General features: G+C 38.2%; 1 protein-coding gene across 21 annotated transcripts in view; it reads right to left on the bottom strand.

Annotated features, from left to right (window-relative positions):
- COBLL1 (cordon-bleu WH2 repeat protein like 1) overlaps nucleotides 1-21,918 on the bottom strand; it is a 135,260-nt gene that overhangs the window by 42,531 nt on the left and 70,811 nt on the right. For all 21 annotated transcript variants that reach the window (XM_026674403.2, XM_026674404.2, XM_087949819.1 and 18 more), the window contains exon 2: nucleotides 6,406-6,591. In XM_026674403.2, the coding sequence (XP_026530188.2) occupies nucleotides 6,406-6,591 (186 nt within the window). The remainder of the gene's footprint in view (nucleotides 1-6,405; nucleotides 6,592-21,918) is intronic.

The raw sequence follows: 21,918 nt of genomic DNA, 5'->3' as shown, positions 1-21,918 counted from the left end.
TCAGGTAGTGCACTGTGTTCCAAATGCAGTAGGGAGACAGGACTAGTAAAAATTGAGACAGGAGCATGGATTTACATTTTTGCCCATTGGTTAAAACTACTTTTTCTCTACAAGTTTGAGTTATGTCCTTATAGAACACAATTTCAAATCAATATGGGTCAGGACCATCTCACAAAAACTCCAGTATCTTGGTTTCTCCAGATACCGTATTTGCCGGCGTATAAGACGACTTTTTTGCCCTGAAAAACATGCCTCCAAGTGGGGGGGTCGTCTTATACGCCGGGAGGACTCCGACTCCCACTTGAGCTTGAGTTGCAGCCGGGAGGGAGGCTGGGGGAGCTGTGTGTGTGTGTGTGTGTGTGTGTGTGTGTGTGTGTGTGTGTGTGTGTGGTGGGTGTCACTCGCCACGCGCTGCGCAACCTTTCCCCCTCTTCCTTCCTTAGCGGTGTGGGGAGGAGAGGATTCGAAGATCCTCACATGCGGCGTACTTTTCTTTTTCTTTTTTTCTTTTTGCACGCAGGTTTTGCATGCGGGCGGCTGTAGGTTAAGGATGGGGGAGCCCCCGGGTGGGTTATCAGGTTTTACGGTGCTTCCAACATGTGCGAACGGTGGGAGAGCGGAGAAGAGAGCGAGCAAGCGAGCGCCCGCTGTGTGAAATCCTGCCGTCAAAGCAACACTGGGGAGGCAGGGTATAAATTTACCAGGTTAATGTAGCAATGGTGATTAATGCCCAGAACATTGTTTGCGGGTATTGGGGTGTGTGTGTGTGTGTGTGGTGGTGGTGAGGAGAGGTTGTCCTTTGAATGCGGAAAAGGTGTGACCTTGTGTAGGAAAATAAAGAGATCCTTTTTAGCGTGTTTGGCTTCTTTGCCTCCCCTCGTTCGTTTTGACGCGGAGATAATGGCCTTTGGGCGGGAGGGGAAGAAAACGGTAGCTGGATCATTTCAAATTTCACTTACTCTCCTGCCTCACTTCAATATGTCTGAGCGACTCCAGATACTGGAAGACTTTTTGAATGAAAGTGTTACCTCCATTTTTTTTTTTTAAAGAGGGCCACTTGGGGAAAAAAAAAGTTTCTAAGGAATTCCTTGTTTCTTGATTAAAGAGAAGGCATTGAATATACTGTTCCTTGGCAGCCTTTTCAGTGTCCGGGTGTGTGTGTGTGTGTGTGTGTGTGTGTGTGTGTGTGTGTGAGAGAGAGAGAGAGAGAGAGAGAGAGAGAGAGAGAGAGAGAGAGATCAGCTGTATTGAGAAGAGAACGTTTCCTGTGTTCTCATTTTATTTACAACATCTTTTACGCTTAATAGTAAGCAATGAAAAATATTTTTAAAACTCATTTCTAAACTCCATAGCTATTTGCATATTCTTGGTTCAAAATTGGATTAGCTCATTTCAAAATTGTCCAAAGCAGAAAAGTGCGTCAAAAAAAAAAAAAGTGCAAAAGTGGAAGGTGTGTGGAAGAGGGGGTAGTCTTATACGGCAGTAGTATATAACAAACTCTATATTTTGAGTGGAAATGTTGGGGGTCGTCTTATACGCCCAGTCGTCTTATACGCCGGCAAATACGGTAAGTACTTCTAATGAGGGGATCAGAGTATACACTTAGCGAACTTAAATAATGTATTAAAAATCTAAAAATCCAACAAGATTGGGCTGCTCTTCCCAAGAATGTTTATTTGAACAGTCGAACTCCCCCTTTAAAGCAGCAAGATATTTATATCAAATAACTATTCCAAAAATCCAAAGGGCATTAACCTTTAAGGGCACTGCAATGAACTTCCCATGACAGTTTTGGAGGGCCAATACAAAAAAATACCATGTGAGCTGAGATTGTGCCCCTGTGGACAAGGAGCCATTGAAACTTAGCTCACATCCTGCTGTATTGCATCTTCTATAAGGACTCATGGACTCAATTTATAACACCTTACCTAATAAAAACATCTAGGAAATACACATCTTTTTAATGTGCAACTACTGTTATCATAGATCAATATGAAATAGCTTATCTGAATGTGGCCAAATTATGCTATGCTCTATGTAAAATTAAGCAAACTTTAATGCCCAGTGTTAATCCACCACCAATCACAGTATCTTTTATTTTTATTTTTTACTATTATTGTTTTAATCCTGTTATTTGCTGGTCTGTGACCATAATAATGATTAACTTCACTACACTATGACAGCAGTAGTGTGAAGATATAAGTATGTGCAGCATTCTAGCAGCACTGCCATTTGCTTTGGAAGCTACTGCATAATAATGGCTGTCTTGACTACAAAGAATTATTTTTTCATGCATGAAGCTTCTTACATTCCTAAACCTTTGAAGCATTTGAAAGAAATTGATTCTATCATTCATAAAGGAATTCCTGCAATGCAATCCCCACCCACATTAACAATGCTTAGAATTACTTTTTGTTTCTCAGAAAGGTAACTAGCATTATTTTGGATTGGAGTTGATGTCATTTGTGGTTTAAGCTCTTCTATCAGAACCTTTATAAGAGATTAGTCATTCTTTTCCTTTTAATCTGTTCAGGTGTTTGTTTTGTCAAAGTGATTATTTATTTTCAACAGCTGGGTACTTGTAGACAAAAGCCAGCTGCCTACATTGATATCATGAAATGCACAGAAGTATCTGAACACCTCGGCAAGAGAAGAAAATAACTTTTTGTGGAAATGTCAGTGACTATTTTGGGGGGGGCGGGGAGGAAAGAAAGAAAGAAAGAAAGAAAGAAAGAAAGAAAGAAAGAAAGAAAGAAGGAAGGAAGGAAGGAAGGAAGGAAGGAAGGAAGGAAGGAAGGAAGGAAGGAAGGAAGGAAGGAAGGAAAGAAAGAAAGAAAGAAAGAAAGAAAGAAAGAAAGAAAGAAAGAAAGAAAGAAAGAAAGAAAGAAAGAAAGAAAGAAAGAAAGAAAGAAAGAAGAAAGAAAGTTTAAATTTAAAAGTTGAGTTTAATTTTCCATATACAATATTGACATTCCGTACAGAGGTTTTTCACCATAATCTGTAGTTTTCAAAGTAGTGTTTGGTTCGGTCCTGATAACAAAATAGAAGAGATGGTGGTGAAATCAATTCCCGACTTCCTAATAAAATTTCCACCCATAATTATAAGAGCCTTACTTAAAAAAAAATTGGCTTTGCATCCAACTAATTGTAAACAGAATATTCCTGAATATTTTACTTACAAAATAAGCATTCATTAGTAAGCCTTTTTTTTTAAAATAGGGTTCTACAGAAAAGCAAAGAATGTGAGCAAATTAAAGGATTTCCCTAGAAAAATAGCTTCAAGAAGTCAGGAAAGTGATAATTCAATGAGTGATCAGGAATATTTTTGAAATTTACAAATCTAAGTTTTAAATACTGAAAAACTGGCTACCTATAATTCTTTAGATATCTGAGCAAAACAAAACTCTAGAATATGGATGTCAATCTCACGATGTCACGCTGTTGTCACTTGACTTATTGCAACTTTTTCCTCCTTCACTAAACTGGGGGTGGCCGTGGCCAGTGCGTGACACATGCGGCCTGTGGGCCCCGAGTTTTGACACCCCTGCTCTAGAACATGCTCTAGCTGTTATCACAGTGAATTCTCCCGCAGTGAATTCTCCCAGTTCCAAACAATAACTGAGTCACCAGTAAGAAGACAGTAGATACAGTATGAGCATGGTGAAAAGGACAAATAATCATTTAAAGAACTAATACTGTACACGGTTTTCTGTGTATCGTATGTCATATAACTTGGTTTCTTCTGTAAACTCACCATCTTTAAGGTGTGAGAAATCAGAATCCACGAAAAAAATATGAATGGTAGGTTATCTTGGTTCTTTTAATCCTTCAACTATAGAACTATTTATGAATGAAAGATATCTGACAGAGTCAAAGCAAGGATCAACAAACCCAAGGAAGGGCTCACAACTCAACATATCAAGAAGGCATCTACAGCAACATCAGAGGCCTCGAGGCTTGGAAAATATTCCTTCTGATTTGCTCAGTTTCAGCTGCAGCATGAATTGAATGTGGAAAATACCTGTTCAATCCTTGGTTAAAGATATACGGCAAGAAACTGAATCCATTATCTCTCCTGTGAAAAGAGATACTTTGCGGGGACAGAAGCTGAACTTGTTTCAGTTTATGCAAGAACCAAAGGTTGGAAAGAAATGTTGGTGTGTACAAATAATGTTTGTAATTTTTCCTTCCTTTCGGATGCTCTATTTAGGAGGGAGAGCATCAAACTCCATGGCATTACCCTCAGCAAATATCCAGCAATCTGTTGAAATGGTTTTGCAAGTTTCTAAAGTGAATCAGTGTGCCTCCAAATACAAGGCTGTGAACATTAAAAGGGAGGCGGCAATAAGAATAATCAAAAACAGAGTTTAGACTTGACCTCAACATCTCTATGAGGAAAAGAACAGTTCTTGAAGGAATGAAAAGACCAGACAAGTTTCTGTCTAACAGTTTAGGATGAACAGTAAGGCTGAAAGCATTGCTTAGAACTGGATCAGTAGTTCCTGTAACAATGCCTAGAAAAGGAGGAATGCTGGTTAATTGGTGACACAGAGTAGTGTGGCTCTCTAATGTATTCTCTCTCCAATACCGTTTTAAGATTCACTGATAGACCAGAACCATGACTATTCAATGCCAATATCTTAACAGCAATCAATATTTTGAAAATAATTATCTGCTCCTCGGAAAGACAGCATGGTAGTCTCCAACACTCAAAAGTGATGTACATGCTATACATCTTATCTCATATATTATCCAAAGCCATTCTAGTTTCTGATCCTCCTTATCACTAGAAACAATCAGTATCCCAGTGCAAACTTGAACTTTGACACGTGGCAATCACTACTAAATATCACTTTGTATTGATGTTAAGAGGGAATCATTTCAAAAGACTGGAGGTTGATTTATATCTATTTCAAAGTATTGAACCTGTGCAATAATTGTTCACATAAAGGATACTGATTGCTTCCAGTGATATCTTCATAACGAGAAAAGGGAGACTGATCTACTACCAGTCAATCAGATGAAGACAAAAAATGAGTCAGACTCTGAATACAGATATAGTCATCTAGAACTTAAGAAATGAACCAGTCCCTTCATGAAGTTGAAAGATCCATAGCTATGAAATCTGAGTGGATTACAATAATCAAGGATTGGTAAGAAATGCCAGTGAAAAGAGTAAAAGTCAGAGGTGGTATTAGCAGGTTCTGACCACTTCTGGAGAACTGGTAGCGGAAATTTTGAGTAGTTCGTAGAACCAGCAAATACCACCACTGACTGGAGAGTTTACAGTCCCCTGCCACACCCACCAAGCCACGCCCACAGAACCGGTAGTAAAAAAAAAATTGAATCCCACCACTGATAAAAGTATATAATTATGAACGGAAAAGGAGCCCAAAGGTGATGTAACTATAGCAATCTGATGTAAAACTAAGCTCTGTGCTGGTATATCCAAGGAGTAGTCTGTACTATAGAGGCTGAAGCAATATTTATTTGTCAGGAGGATCAAGGAAGCTGGTCCCCAAACCACTAAAGGAGCTTTTATCAGTAATGGAGATTCTTTATGCACATAAGAGAGCTTCTCTAGAACTTGAGATTATATAAAAAGTAGAGCTGCTTGATTGGGGTTTATGAGGCAAAGGCAATCTTTTGATGCTAAACCCGAAGAGTCTTACAATAGTCCCAAAACCTGAATCCTGGATGATAATAAGAATCTTACAAGATTGGAAAATTATATGCCAGTAAGATGATTTCTATGGAAAGCCTGGTTGAAACCAATATTGTTCCCATTCCTCAATGATGTTCAAAGCTGGCATATCTCAGCTAAATTTTGAAGAGAGACAAAAATGGAACAATTTCAACATCTTTCCTCAGAAATTTCAACACCTTCATCGCTGCCTAAAGTTAAATATATAGACATATATAGACAACTTGAAATAAAATTTGTTCTTAATCTATTTTGCTCATTTTCAATTGAAGGTGTTTGATGTAACGAAATTCTGTTTAAACTATTATAACCATCCTGAATACAGAAGATGGCACTTTTTTAGCCAAATAGGTTGATTTTAAAAAACTAAATACTGTAGAGTTGGAATTGGATAGTATCTGGGTGGAAGAATATTAGGAAATCCCCCAGTTGCCAATTAACAGATTAATTAGAATCTGTGAAGGTGACGATCATAAAAGTCTTCCATATCACTGACAAAAACATGGGCTTGTCAGGAGTGAAGCTTAATGTGAAAGATTTCCACCTTGGCATTAGGACTGAAAGTCTCAGAATCTGTGTGAAATGGACACTCATGTAAATCATTTAAATTAATAAACTATGTGTGTGTATACACAAACACATGCCCTTTTGAAAATCCAGTTTTCATCCACAAAACAATTTCAAAATTTTGTTCAACATACCTGCCGTTAATATTAGTAGTCTTGATCACCTCTCCAGGAAGAATCACAGACAGCTGAATGTCTCTATCAATCGCATTTTCTTTTTGGTCCATCGTGCAGTTAGACAATTCTAGATCATCAAAAGGTGAGCAATCAGTAACTTTAGTTTCAGGTGGAGGAAGGGGAGCTTTTGACTTGGCTTTCCGCCTATAATAAAACAAAAATTTGGAAAAAGAATTAGACAAAATAAATTCAATCGCCACCTACTTTCTAACAAGAAAGAAGACGACAGTCATTCTGTCTGTAAGAAAGAACAGAAAAAGAGCACTATTGGATCTGGTCCAAAGTCCATCTACTCCAGCATTTTATTTCTACAGTGGCGGATATGACACCTATAAACCTACAAGTGAGGCACTGATACAATGCCACACACTCACAAATGTTTCGTAGTAATGGGTTATCAGAAACATACCCTGTTTCTCCAACAATACGGCCTCCCCCAATAGGAAGTCCCAGCATGTTTTATAGGCATGAAATGAAATTAAGCCCCTCCCCCCAAATTAAGGCCTATATTAAAACATGCAAAATGGGGGGGGGGGAATGGGGGGGGGCTTGCCATTAGGAAGTACTTTTGTTGCACACCCGGATATGATGCTGCCTGCGTTGACCCCGATACGAAGTGCCCCACCAACACCGAGGTCAACATCCAAGCCGTCACTGCCCGCCCGCCCAAAGATGCAAGGGGGGGGAATTAAGTCACCCCCGAAAAGACAGCCTAGCCATTTTTTCAGGGCTCAAAAAAAAAGAAGACCCGGCCTTATTATATGAGAAACACGGTAGTATCAGTAGGATAAACAATAAATATCTGTGGTGACTAATAGCCATTGACAATGAAACCAGTAAGGGAGGCTCTGATGTTCAAAAGCAAAGTATTTATTCACATGAATTGGTTTAATCCCCATATAAAATAGTCAAATAAACAGCCATTGCTATATTTTAGAGAAGCAAATTCCACACTAAGATATAACTATGCCATAGTGAAATGCCTTTATTCTGTCCTCCCACTCCCATCAGTGAATGTTATTGCTTGATCCTGGATTCTAGCATCCAACTACATCGTGCATATTTTACACATATGTTTGCTCCACCCTTCTCTGTCTTCTTGTTTAAAGCTAAAATTCTCAAATACTATAATTTTTCCTCAAAGGATAGCTACTGCAACGTCTCAATCATTTCTGCAAAATGCTCTTTTCTGTGGAATTTCCAGCTCTACAATGCTGTTCTTGATGTATGTCAGTCAAAACTCAAAAGACATTTCCAAGCCTGTTCAAGCCGTATATTTTAAAGCATTATGATACCAGAATGTAATTTTACTCTTTCCTACTAAAGCTAAGAATAGAATTTGCATTTCTGACATTGCTTCACAGTCAACTATACTAAGCCTAATTAAAATAGTTTGCCTCTAAAACATGGGTCCCATCTTCCAACACCCTCATCAAATGATACTTTAAGTAATGAATGGCAACACAAATGAAACCAGTAAGGGAGGCTCTGATGTTCAAAAGCAAAGTATTTATTCACATTTACAATCTGCTGATTAAGCTATGTGGGCAAAAACAGGATAATAAATAAATGTAAATGTTTATTTAAACTCCAATAGAGCCATCAACGCATGTTACGATCCAGACTGAAATAATATTAGTACATAAAAACAACAGCATTTTGGACCATACCTAGAAGCCTACTGGCAGGCCAATAAAGGACATGCAACACAGGTGCTGTATACTTCTGGCAGCTAGCACATGGCAGTAAACTGGTCACCTTACTTTAAGCGACTTCATTTGTGCATTAAGGAGCACACAACTAGAAGTACACATTGGACTAACCCTGTTAGTCTACTCTGATGGTTATAATGCCTTGAGTTGCTATCCTTTTCAATGTGTGGTTATGCATGACTAACAATTTTGTGGCCTTTACTGCTCTTATGATTGTTTAAACACTTTATGTAAGACACTCAACAAGAGTCAGTAGAGAGAGTGACAAAAAAAATCAAGATAGTGGCTACAGTCATGTATTGAAGCCCTACCTCCCTTTTTTATATATGTGTCGGGATTTGACTGTATATTTCTATTTGCCATCCTGCCAAAAGGTTTGCCTTTTCCAATACCCTGTCTGCAGACTTACATATTCTCATTCAGAGATCTCAAAAATGGAGATATTGGATCAGGAGCCAACGGAAAAACAATAAACAGCAAAGTCAATCAAATTAAGATCCTATCATCAGATGAATCCCAATGAAAAAGGAAGCATTTATCTAATAAAACAAATGAACCAAGGGCCTGGTGGATTTCTCTAGTCAAAATATTATAGAGAAGGCCCTTCATTTCAAGCTATTTCTCCAGCTTTAGTTCGCATAGGAATAAGGAACAAGCCCTAAAGCAGGGGTATCAAACTTGCATCGTAATGTGACATATCGTAACTTTTTTCCTCTTCACTGAGCATGGGCGTGGCTAGTGTGTGATGCATCTGGCCCTACAGGCTACGAGTTTGACACCCCTGCCCTAAAGCATTAAGTGGAGAATTTGTAGGTGAAGTTCAACCAGTTGCTGAAATCGTGTTCATCCTCCTCTTGAGGAAGTTCTCTAGAACTGTAGTTAGGTTTTATTAACAGTCAGCGGAGCAGAGTCTTTGAGGCATTCCTTCCCATAGGAGATGGATGCCTGAAGAAAGAGCTGTGCAAAGCAGCGACATGAAGAATTGGAGCTATTTAGTGTAACAATGCTTATGTTGCAGTTTACTTTTGCAAGCTGTGGCTTTCTGTACCCATAAACCTACTTCTCATGTGGGGCAAAAGACATAGAGTTAAGTGCAGGATTCTTCACTTTTATCTCCTTTCCTTGTCTAAAAGGCTTCTTTGGTTGTCTTTGGGAAACATACCCCCTTATTAGTCAGATGGCTATTATCAGGACTCTTTTATCACTTCTTCCTTTCTCGTTCATTTCAGCTTTCTCTTCTGACTCTGAGCTGTGCAGTTCAGGTTCTCACCCAATTGAATTCCCTCACTGTAGCTCTTAGTTGTAGGTAGATTTAAATAACTCAATCTTCCCATATTAATCCCTAAATAGAACAAAAGCTCCAGATTCAATAATATTTTTGTATAAGCTACGCTTCTAACTTTAGTATTTTTCTTTCTACATTCTGCTTCCCTTTCTATAAAGGTCTGGTCATCCACCAATCTAAATATTGTAGCAACTCTTTTCAAGAATGCTTGGGTAGGGTTTTAGACAGAAGGAAAGGGCAGTGACAGCTATTTAAATAAAGGCCTGCTATGATGCTCCCCCTCTCTCTTCTAATAGTAGTGTATTGTAATTATCAGTTACGCCACAAAAAACTGCAAAATTGTTTTTTTTAAGGCTTTGGCTGAATATTTGGGGAAAAATGCAATTTCTTTGTTCGTTCATTAGACATTTCTTAAAAAAAATGCTAAATATGTAAATACTTGTACAAACATCCCTGAACCCTACAATAGTAGAGGAAGTGCTACAAGGAAATATAGACATAAAGTTAAAACCGCACAATCAAAGACTTTGCAATGCCTCAAGGGGATTTAAGTCCGGAATATAACAGCACTTAACAGTATAATTTCTTTAAAAAAAAAAATTAAGTGGTTCCTGGAATTAATGAGCTTTATTACAGGACATGGCCTATTACAAATTGTGAGAAAACTGCTTTCGCAAAAGTATTTTTTGCTGAGACAACCATGACAAGAATGGATTGCTCCTGGTCATGGGTGGGCCTTCAATAGATTTCTCTGCAAATGTTAATATGTCAGACATATTAAAACTACCACAATTGAGTTGAATTAACTACTAGTAGCAAGAATAATATGAATGTATCACCAGTTAAATCACTTAAATAAACTCAATTATCTGGTCTCAATAATTTAATCTCTGCAAGTGAAGCAGGAACTTTTGTAGCATAATTCATATACACAATTCCTGTTCTGCATTGGTGCTTACTTGGACCTCAAAACTAAATAGGGGAACTGGGGTTGGAAAAACTTCATTTCTAAGAGAATTAGAAGAAAAACAAGAATCTCAAGATATAAAGTTTCTCAATATATTTTGCAAATTTTGAAATTTGTCCATGATTTATAAATTTCTTTTTAAAAAGCTTTTGAAAAAAAGGTTCTTACTTTATTTACTTTCCGCTCTTATAGATTCTTACCGCCGATAATATTAAATCTACTAAAAAATACACCTACAATGTTTTAAAAAGAGTATTAGGATGTTTTAGAATAGAATATCTACATTCTCCAGAAACACCTTCATTAAATAATTCTAACCTTCATTCAATAATTTACAGTAATATAGCTCACTTACTTACATTTTTATACTATCACACTCTGGCAAGACTCTCAGTAATTAACAGCACATATTAAAATAAGCAAATATGTAATACATCTAGTAAAAAAAAATCTGCAATTTGAAAGAAATGTTGTTCTTCTCCCTTCTAGCAACTATCTATGTAGTAAACGCCCTACAAAACAGCTCAGTTTTCATCTCCTTCCTGAATGTCAAGAGGCTGGGTACCATTTGGAGTCATAACTAAGGAGTCATAACTACACTGCTAAAAAAAATAAAGGGAACACAAAAATAAGATATCCTAGATCTGAATGAATGAAATATTCTTATTAAATATGTTGTTCATTACATAGTTGAATGTGCTGACAACAAAATCACACACGAAATCAAATTTAGCAACCCATGGAGGTCTGGATTTGGAGTTACACTCAAAATTAAAGTGAAAAAAAAAAAAACCACTACAGGCTGATCCAACTTTGATGTAATGTCCTTAAAACAAGTCAAAATGAGGCTCAGTAGTGTGTGTGGCCTCCACGTGCCTGTATGACCTCCCTACAACGCCTGGGCATGCTCCTGATGAGGTGGCAGATGATCTGCTCCCACACCTGGACTAGAGCATCCTCCAACTCCTGGACAGTCTGTGGTGCAACGTAGCGTTGGTGGATGGAGCGAGACATGATGTCCCAGATGTGCTCAATTGGATTCAGGTCTGGGGAACGGGCAGACCAGTCCATAGCATCAATGCCTTCATCTTGCAGGAACACTCCAGCCACATGAGGTCTAGCATTGTCTTGCATTAAGAGGAACCCAGGGCCACCTGCACCAGCATATGGTCTCACAAGGGGTCTGAGGATCTCATCTTGGTACCTAATGGCAGTCAGGCTATCTCTGGCGAGCATATGGAGGGCTGTGCGGCCCCCTAAAGAAATGCCACCCCACACCATTACTGACCCACTGCCAAACCGCTCATGCTAGAGGATGTTGCAAGTAGCAGAACATTCTCCACGGCGTCTCCAGACCCTGTCACGTCTGTCACATGTGCTCAGTATGAACCTGCTTTCATCTGTGAAGAGCACAGGGCGCCAGTGGCGAATTTGCCAATCTTGGTGTTCTCTGGCAAATGCCAAACGTCCTGCATGGTGTTGGGCTGTAAGCACAACCCCCACCTGTGGACGTCGGGCCCTCATACCACCCTCATGGAGTCTGTTTCTGACTGTTTGAGCAGCCACATGCACATTTGTGGCCTGCTGGAGGTCATTTTGCAGGGCTCTGGCAGTGCTCCTCCTGTCCCTCCTTGCACAAAGGCGGAGGTAGCGGTCCTGATGCTGGGTTGTTGCCCTTCTACAGCCTCCTCCATGTCTCCTGATGTACTGGCCTGTCTCCTGGTAGCGCCTCCATGCTCTGGACACTACGCTGACAGATACAGCAAACCTTCTTGCCACAGCTCGCGTTGATGTGCCATCCTGGATGAGCTGCACTACCTGAGCCACTTGTGTGGGTTGTAGACTCCATCTCATGCTACCACTAGAGTGAAAGCACTGCCAGCATTCAAAAATGACCAAACCATCAGCCAGAAAGCATAGGAACTGAGAAGTGGTCTGTGGTCACCACCTGCAGAACACTCCTTTATTGAGGATGTCTTGCTAAATGCCTATGCTTTCCACCTGTTGTCTATTCCATTTGCACAACAGCATGTGATAGTCAATCAGTGTTGCTATCTAAGTGGACAGTTTGATTTCACAGAAGTGTGATTGACTTGGAGTTACATTGTGTTGTTTGAGTGTTCCCTTTATTTTTTTGAGCAGTGTACTTCTCCAAACCTCAAGTACTCAGGTGGGATCTTCATGTTCATGTGGGATGTCCACACTGCATCCATAGGTTTTATTTGAAGCAGGTAGACCTATAAGTATCTAAGAACCAAGCAATGGTGGGATTCAATTTTTTTTTACTACTGGTTCTGTGGGCGTGGCTTGGTGGGCATGGCAGGGGAAGGATACTGTAAAATCTCCAGTCAGAGGTGGTATTTGCCGGTTCTCCAAACTACTCAAAATTTCCACTACCGGCTCTCCAGAACTGGTCAGAACCTGCTGAATACCACTTCTGGAACCAAGCCATCTTGGTCTTTATAGACCAAAACCATGCACAGAGAATTTTGTACATATTTACATATTACTTCTTTAAAAAAAATAACCTAGAGATCCGTTCCACAAGAAATATTTTTGCATATGCTTTTTGTTTTTAACTTGTTGAAGCAACAGCAAGGCTGTAGGATACTTTTGCAATCTAATTTTATGTTTATGATAACACAGAGATGTGGCAGCAATCAATGAACTTGAATTTTGGCAAAGATATGGGATTTGGTCAATAATATTAGGAAATGACAAGGATAATTTTATCACTACTTGAAACTTTACATTTGTGCAAGGCAAGACAGTAGATTTTTGTACTTCAGTTGCACTGCAATAACATTCCTGAATAAAGAGAGGATGAGAGACTGAAACAGCAATCATCCTGTTGGTCTGAGCATTAGGAGACAAGGGAAGTCATTCTGAACCATGGCAGGGCCTTTAAAGACACTGGATTCAACCATCTCATTTTCTAATCACCTTTAGATTTACAATTATTTTACAGTTAAATGAGATCTTCCAAACAACAGGTATAAAAAAACTACCTAATGAGTAAAATTTAATCCCCAAATAGAAGAAATGTTAAAGAGCAATTTAAAATAACTAAAACAATAGCAAACAAATTACAAAAAGCTGAATAAGAAAGTAATCTAAGAAAGTTTTAAACTGATTAAGGGTCTAGAAAAATTTGGAGTATTCGGACTTTAGCTTTCTGAAAAAATTGAGCAAACAAAACAATATGAGTGAAGACAAATTGTTTTGTCAACCAGGAAACAGATTATTGTCTGAAAGAAAAAAAACAAAGCATCAGTGAAACCTGAGACTTCATAACTATAGAAATGGGCCACTAGAGGGACTGAAGTTATAGGCAGGAAGAAAAAAAGTGAAAGTGTAAGTAACATCAAGTAAAATGACAAATAAAACACAGTATGATACTTGAGATATTTCAAAAGATTGGGAGAGAAGCTTATAACCACTCTGACAGCAATTACTTCTAGACCAGTAAATGAATTTGAAGAATTACAATAATAAAGTACTGAAAGCTGTGACAGACAAAAATACAGAATAATTTATGGATAAACAGGACAAAGTGGGAATACAAATCCTAGTTCATGAAAAATATTGGAAAATAAAGAAAAGAGAGGTGACAGGATGGAAACAGAAATGACAAAAAAAGAGATGAAAAAGGACTTATTTTTGGATTTTCAAAAGAGGGTTTCTAAAACATTGAAAAAAATCTTTGAGGTGAGAGAAAAACAAGGAGCTTCAACCTTAAAAGAACAACTTGATGAACTAAAGATTAAGATTGTCAGAAAAATAATAGAATATAAAGTTGACTTGCTTGGTCAGGGCTAAAATATGGAGCATCTTTATAAAATTCTGGAAAACTTTTATGAGTTTTTTAGAATATTTGGGCCAAAATGACAATAATTTTTTGAATTTGTGAATTGACAGGGTAGTATGGGAAGAAGTGAGGTATGTATATAACCTCATAGTGGGTAGGAAACTATTAATATGCCTGTATTTGTCTGCAAGGACATTCAGGAATTGCTTCTTTAAATGTTCTTTTTTTCTTTCTTCTTTTCTTTTTCTTTCTTTTTGCATGTTGTATTTATTTTCTATTCTTTTATTTTTTTTCTGATTTTAGTTTGGATTATCTTTTAGAATTGTAAAATTCATACTTTTTTTTTTTAAAGACATGAAATGCTGGGTAGAGAAGAGATAATGAGGGAGGAAACTGGTGAAAAGAAGTTACCTTGCCCTAAGTGCAAGAGAGTACAAAATCACTGGAAATAAACTGTTTATATTCATGGCAATCTGTACTTTATGGGTGACATTTCCTGATCTTGCAAGCACAAAGATAAATGTTTCATAAGTTATGCAGTAGCCTTGCATAGCGACAAAGTAAAGGACTGTGATAATTCTCTCTTGAAAATGTCCGAGGAATTCCATCGACTAGAAATAATCATTGATCTTTAAATTGTAACCACTAGACTAAAAATATTTCTATTTAATCCAAAAGATTTGAATCATGTATTCCCTTTAAGGAGTTTAATACATCTGAAAGGAAGAGTGGTTAATTCCATCAATATAAAAGTCAGTCCGATAACTATTTACTACTGGATTTAAACAACAGAATTTACCAAAATCCTGGGAAACGTGTATTTTTTGTATCCCCCTGGAGCTTGAAAACTTTCTCTTGAAACAACTGTCTCTGAGTCTTCTGTAGATCTGATAAACTGACCTTTGGACAGCAGCAGTCTTGGAAACCGAAAATCCTTTCAGCCAGCTCCAAGACCAAATGACATTTCCTTACTTTAAAAGGCCAAAAACCATCCTTTGAGCTGTAGGTTATAGCCAAATCTGCTACAGATATTTATGTTTTGAGCCAGGGTTGTTAGGGCATTTCAGGAAAGCATGTCAATCAGCAGTTAATGTAAGAGCCTTTCTTATGTTATCTCATTGCTGAAGAAAGCTCCAACTGCTCTATCTTGATAATTTAACTCCAAGCACATTTTAAAAACACTTTTTAAAAAGTATCACTTTGCAATCCTAGTAGAACAGTTTTGCAAAATGCCAATCCTTATATAGTCATAACAGCATCATTCACAAAAGAGGATATGAGGCAGATCTGAAGGGAAACCCCCCCAAAAAAAACAGCAAAATAAGCCGGGAGCGACATGGAAAATGAGAGGGGGAAACCCGCAAACTGAAATATTATAAGAAAATGTAAGTTTGGCTCATACCAGAATCCTGCAATATCCTGCACAATCTCATCTGTATCACATCATTTATTACTAATAAAGAGGCCCATTTCAGGGATTCACCTGTATTTCTTCTGAAGAATTAATCCCAAGGGCAGGGGAGGCTACATCTCATGAAACCATACATTCATTCATATATTAATACCCAGGGATAAAATTTTAGTGACCTCCAGCCTACTGGATGACAACAGACCATGATGAGTTATAAATATTTGAAGATCCAAGTGAAATCAACTGGACAAAACTACTTTTCTTTTTTTATTGATGCTCAAATGGTTACAGCTGTTTCTCAGAAAATGGATAGACAATTAAAATGTAATATGAAAGTTGCAACAGAATTGACAGTTGCAGAACCGTTAATTAACAGTAAAAAGCTGGAAAGCTGTAGATGACTTTGCCATTAAAATGAACACACTGAGTTCGGCAAATTTATAAACGTGAGAATAATTTGCATTCATAACAAATTGGACATTGTTCAATTGATTTTTCAAATTATATATAATCAGGTATTGTTTGGAAGAGGGGTTGTTTATCAGTATCATCAGGGAGTTTCTTAAAGCTTTCTGACGAGAGGGAATAAACAATAAACGTTGAGTTCTCCACTTTTCAAAAATCAGGCAGTTACCAATTACTATCCTATGAGAGATACCGAGGCCCCTTTTTAAAAAAGCAAATGAATAAGCATTCATTCTTTGTGAGAAATCAGTTCAATATCAAGATGTCTTATTCTGAAGAATTGCCACTGATTGGATTTGAAAGGTCCACCATCTTTAGGCTTCGAGGAGAAAACTTCAACTGGAAAAGCTTAAAAAAACTACCTCTGGAAAATTCATAAAAATGAAAAACTAAAAGCACAATCTTGGGCACATTTATGAGAAGTAAAATTTACGGATTTCAGTCAGGTTTATGCCCACACAAACAAGCGCTCCACATCCTAAGAGCTGAACTTCTTCTACTATCTTGTTTAATTGAACAATTCTTCAATATTCACAACATATGCAGGTTCACAAGCCAAGATTGCAGACAACAGTTTTCCTTAACACCTCTCTAACCTAAAAATGTGTTTTTTCCTCTAGAAAATCCACCCTAGGTTATTCAGATTCTTCTCCAAACCGGAGCTAGATTAAGGATATTTTCATTTGTCAAAGCATCTTCCACTGTATCTGAAAGATGTATGCCAACTGAACTATGTGGGATGAGGGCCTGTACTGTTGAGCTGCTGAGAATATCAGGAATACTGTTGGATTGTGCAGGAAAAGCTAATTCTTCACTCTTGCAGAAATGAAAAGGTGAGTACTACATATACAGATTATTAATAAACACAACAAGAATTATAGCTCCCAGAAGAACACAGAGTAAGGGCAGAAAGGATTTGCAATACATCAAAGAGGTTATTTTTTTTAAAGGACGCTTATACAAATATAATTTTACACAATTTGAAAAGTCTTCATTTTACACATTCCTTTAGTGTCCTGATAAGAAATTGATTTTGCCAGGACAGCAATTTTACTGTAGCTACAACATTTATATAAATTGTGCTCCCATACAGTAAATAAAGTCTGTAATACTGACAAGTAGTACTGCACAAAGCAGTATGTATAGTTTTTGTTAAAAAAACTATTAAAGGATATGTTTGTTAATACAATACAATTGAACTGAGCTTGATAGTTACATTCCTGAGCTTTACCAACAGGTAAAGCATAAAATATGCCACACACACCCATGTGAATTTAGCCAAAAGGCTGAGAAGTGATAATAACTTGTGAGTAGTAGTAACTATTAAAGAAGGGAAATACTTTTGAGCTTAAAACTTTCATTTATCCCAGACAGCAAACTTACTAATTACTACACCCTTCTTACTAATTACTACACCTACACCCTACAAACTTACTACACCCTTCCAAGTGATATCCTCATGTGCAGAAGTGCAGAAATTATCTATCTATTTATCTAGCTAGCTGGAGAGTTGGCGATTCAGAATTATGATTATTCTCAGGCATAGAAGCTAACTGACAAAATTTCAGGTCAAATAATCTTTTTCACTCCATTCTACTTTACAGGGTTATTGTTATGGGCACACAACTTTGAGCTCCTGAAAGGAAGATGGAATATTAATGGAAGCAGATGCAGCATTATAATCCTATTACTAGGGCTGTGCTTCAGGGAGCTTTCCAAGGCAGTCACACAATCTTGAAAAGAGACACACCTGCTTTGATAAGACAGCAACAGCTACTGCTTTCACACTCTAGCACATTCCAGAACACCTCCTATGAACTGAATCTGGAGCTCTGCACAGCCCCATAAGACACTACAGACAAAAAAAAACCACAAGTGCTAGAATGATACCCAAAGAACAAAGGGATTTTTCCATGTTGATCCACCCTGAAACAATGAATTCACTGTTAGTACACAGAACTGGTATAGACACAGGGCCCATCTATGCAAAAAAACAAACAATGAATCATTGATTAAACATCTACCCAGGAAATACACAGTACAGCTGGGGAACGCCATAATATACACAGTATATTTTTCCCACCTACACTACAAAAGATGAAGCACATTTCTGTCTATTCAGAGCTAGGATTAAGGGTTTTCTTGCATGTCACCCTATGGAAAGGATACTGGATAGTAAAGGGAGTATAACTAAGTCCATATTACAATACACTGCCTATAAATTTCAATGGGGAAAAGGGGTATGACTGCCACTTTGTTTCATTCTCTCTCCCATGCTCCTTGTATATGAAAAGTGGAAGAACAAGACAAAGGAAGCACACAAAGTTGTACAATGTTGTAATGAATAACACGTGCATCCAAAATATAGTTTCCAAGTTAACTAATAATGCAACAGTACAGGTACTGTCAGTATAAAACGATATAAAGGCGTTTACAGCCTGAGTGAAGCATGTTTTTTCACAATCCAATTGCAGAGTTCCCTCCAAATGAGTGCAATGGGTGTGATCTTCTAGTAATAATACAGCTATTTCTGGGCTGAAGGCCACATCTGAACTCTTGAGCGGTGTGCAGCAGGCAGGCATGTACAAACATAATGATGGGAAGAGGCGAGATAAAAATGAAATTTCATCCAATTCACATACATTTAATGAAGTTGATGTTATTGCACTCCAGTCAAATACTTAACCATGTCCTCTTTCTGTCACTTTAGAGCTTAATGAGTTAACAACAACTGGTGGAGGGTTCTGGGCTGCCTCCAAAGTTTGTAAGGTACATTCCAGGTTGTGTCTCTCTGCTCAAATCGGAATCTTTGGTCTGATTGTTATGTATACTGTGTGAAGTAGGAAGTCCCTCTATGATTTAAGTTCACAGTAGCTGGGAAATGCATAACTTATAGTGGAAGCTTATCTTTTATCAAATGGTACAAACTGACGCTGAAAATGTTCAAGAATTATCAGTTGTTTGCATACTGATAGCTTGGCTTCAATAAAGTAATTCAGTATATGCATCTGCTAGCCTTGTGTACACAGGCAGAGAACAAGCTTTCAAGGGCAGCTGTGTTGCCTTTGGTGTGCTTTACACAACCTAACAATGACACAGGAATCCTGCTTTGTTCCATGATCCTCCTATAACATTAAAAGACCCAGAACTACCTATGAGAAGTCCCAAAGATGCTTTTCAAAAGGCAACTTAATTTTTTTCCTTGAAAACTTTTCACTTCTCATCCAAGAAACTTCTTCAGTTCTGAAGCATGTTTATCCCAAAGTGCATGGCTAAATGTCTAATGAAGATTCTCAATCAATCCAGGTCATGGTTGTCCCAAAGGTGCTGTGATGTCCCGGGGTGTGGCATAAAGGCAACACAGTCAGATAATCAATAAGAGTCCCTTTATTAGCTCCAACTTTGCCCCCAATGTCCAGGTTACCTTCTGGCTGGAGAAAAACTCTCCCAGGAACAGCCTTTGGCTGCAGAGAATCAAATCCAAAACGTGGTCAACAAAAACTGTAACTATAATCAAGGCAAAATGAGGTAATTAGTCCAGCAAGGCAGGAGCAAGAATTCCAGGTGTGAAGGCACAGCAATAACTCAACAGGGTTGGGAGGACGCCAGGAACACAGATAACCAAAGTCAACACAAGATAAACTCACGTTTGTTCCCAGCAGCTGCCGCATGCATCATGCATCTCTTTTAAACTCTGTTCCCAGCTGTGGCTAATGAAGAGAATCAGGACCCTTTCCTCTCCCGTAAGCCATGCAACTCACGCTGCTCTCTTCTCTGTTCCTCCCTGCATGCCCTAGGATGAAGCTTCCTCTGAATTCCCTCTCCCTTGTTCTCCCTCTCCCTTGTTCTCCCTCTCCCCTGCTCTACCCAGCCGGACTTTGCCCTTCCCCAGTTTCCTCCACAGCCAATGGAGCCACACCCACACTCCCTGTCAGCTGTTCGGCTTCCTCATCGGATTCAGACTCCAACAGGGGCCTGACAGGGGCTTTCAAAAGGCATTTCTGGACTTTGTTGGGTTTTTTGTTCCTTGCAAATGTTTCACTTCTCATCCAAGAAGCGTCTTCAGTTCCCTTCTTGAGAAGTAAAATGCATTTAAGGAAAAACCAAGAAAGTCCAGAGCTTTACATCAAGTCAGCTGTCCCCAATATATCTTGGTCAGAAAACTATCATAAGATATAGGACAGGAGAACAGAAAAACAGTTTTTAGTTCGATCATTACTAAAACACACAATGATCACTTGTAAAACTCTAGACAGGTATGAAATTCACTGTATGGAAATACAAAAATAACAAATACCTGTCGTGACTGGCTCCCTACTGTTTGAAAAAAACAAAACAAAACCCAATAACATCAGACTCATTCACATTAATATAACCTGAAGAGATACATGCCAAAACAAACAATTTCAGTAGGGTTCGAGCTGTGGCACATACAATTCAAAGTCTGCAGAATGAGGCAACTATTTCAAAACAAGGAGATAATGAATCAGAAAATTTAAAAACATTTTACCTTACTGAAAGCATATGTTTAGATCTGACCAACTATGTCCCAAATTAATAAAAAGATTGCATTATCTTTAGCTTTTGCAAACTAATTTTTATCGAGTGTCCAATACCATAACCCAGTCACCATTACTGTTTTCCCAAGACAGATAAACCTGTGGAAGTGTTCACATATATGGAACGCAGTAAATTGTACAGATTTTTAAAATCTAACTATTACATTTATATTCAAAAACCCAAAGAAAAAAAGATGGTGCAGATTCTGACCCTTAGTGATTCTTGTTACTATTTGGCTCATGCAAATTTCAGCTAAGAGAACTTTGCCAGCTCTTAAACTGAAAACTCCGGAAGCCATGTGTCTTCTAGTTACTAGCACATGATTAGCTGGAAAGTGGGAAGCCGATCTACACTTGGCTGAAATTAATTGGGAATTTCTACAACATGACAAGAAAATGTATTATTTTATGCAGATCATATAGTTTTGCAGACACCACTGCAAAAGATAATAGTAATTTCTTTTGTTAAATTCTTGCTTTACGATTTGGAAAAGAATACAAGCATCTCTGCTTTATTCAATCAGCACTTTCTAGGAGACATTACTAATGAATTGGCAACTTGCAATCAGTTGCTGCATTGTCCAGGATGTATCAATTATAGTAAGACAGGATGATTCTGTATATACTATGTTTACAGTCTTTTTTTTTCTTAATTATCACTGCAGAAGTATTAATCACAGAAAGATGTTTCTCCAACAGGAGACAAATTCCTAAAGGTTCATGTGATTTAGAAGCTGGAATCCCATTCATCTTTGGCAAAAATGATGAGTTTGGAAAAAAGAAACTGATTAAATGTTTTGAAATATCAGCAAGATTTGGAGACTTCCATTATTTAGCCCATTTGGTGTAGTGGTTAAGGCACTAAGCTAGAAACTGGGAGATTAAGAGTTCGAGTCCAGCCTTAGGCACAAAGCCAGTTGGGTGATTTTGTCTTGCCCTAGGAAGGAGGCACTAACAAACCACTTCTTAAAAAGGCCATAGGAAGACAAACCACTTCTGAAAAACCTTGCCAAGAAAACTGCAGAGGCTTCTTTAGGCATTTGCTAGGACTTGGGGGGAAAAAGTGTATTCACTCTTGTTTGCATTAGCTTATTCTCCCATGAGCTGTTCAGAGCATCCAGAAGTGGGAGGTGCTTCAGTCTCTTCTGGAAAGGCTGGGCTTAAAACTCCAGGACGCCCCGCCTCCTCCACGGGACACCTCCCCAGCGTCCCCCAGTTTTAGCTCAGCCTTTGTGGTAAGAGGTTGTGCACTCCCTGACTGGAA

The sequence above is a fragment of the Notechis scutatus genome, chromosome 1 (assembly GCF_049901735.1).
Source record: "Notechis scutatus isolate UNSWTSFEM ecotype Mainland chromosome 1, rNotScu1.2, whole genome shotgun sequence".
Classification (NCBI taxonomy): Eukaryota; Metazoa; Chordata; class Lepidosauria; order Squamata; family Elapidae; genus Notechis; species Notechis scutatus.
Note: the sequence above shows the minus strand (reverse complement) of the source record. Positions and strands in the feature narration are given on the sequence as shown.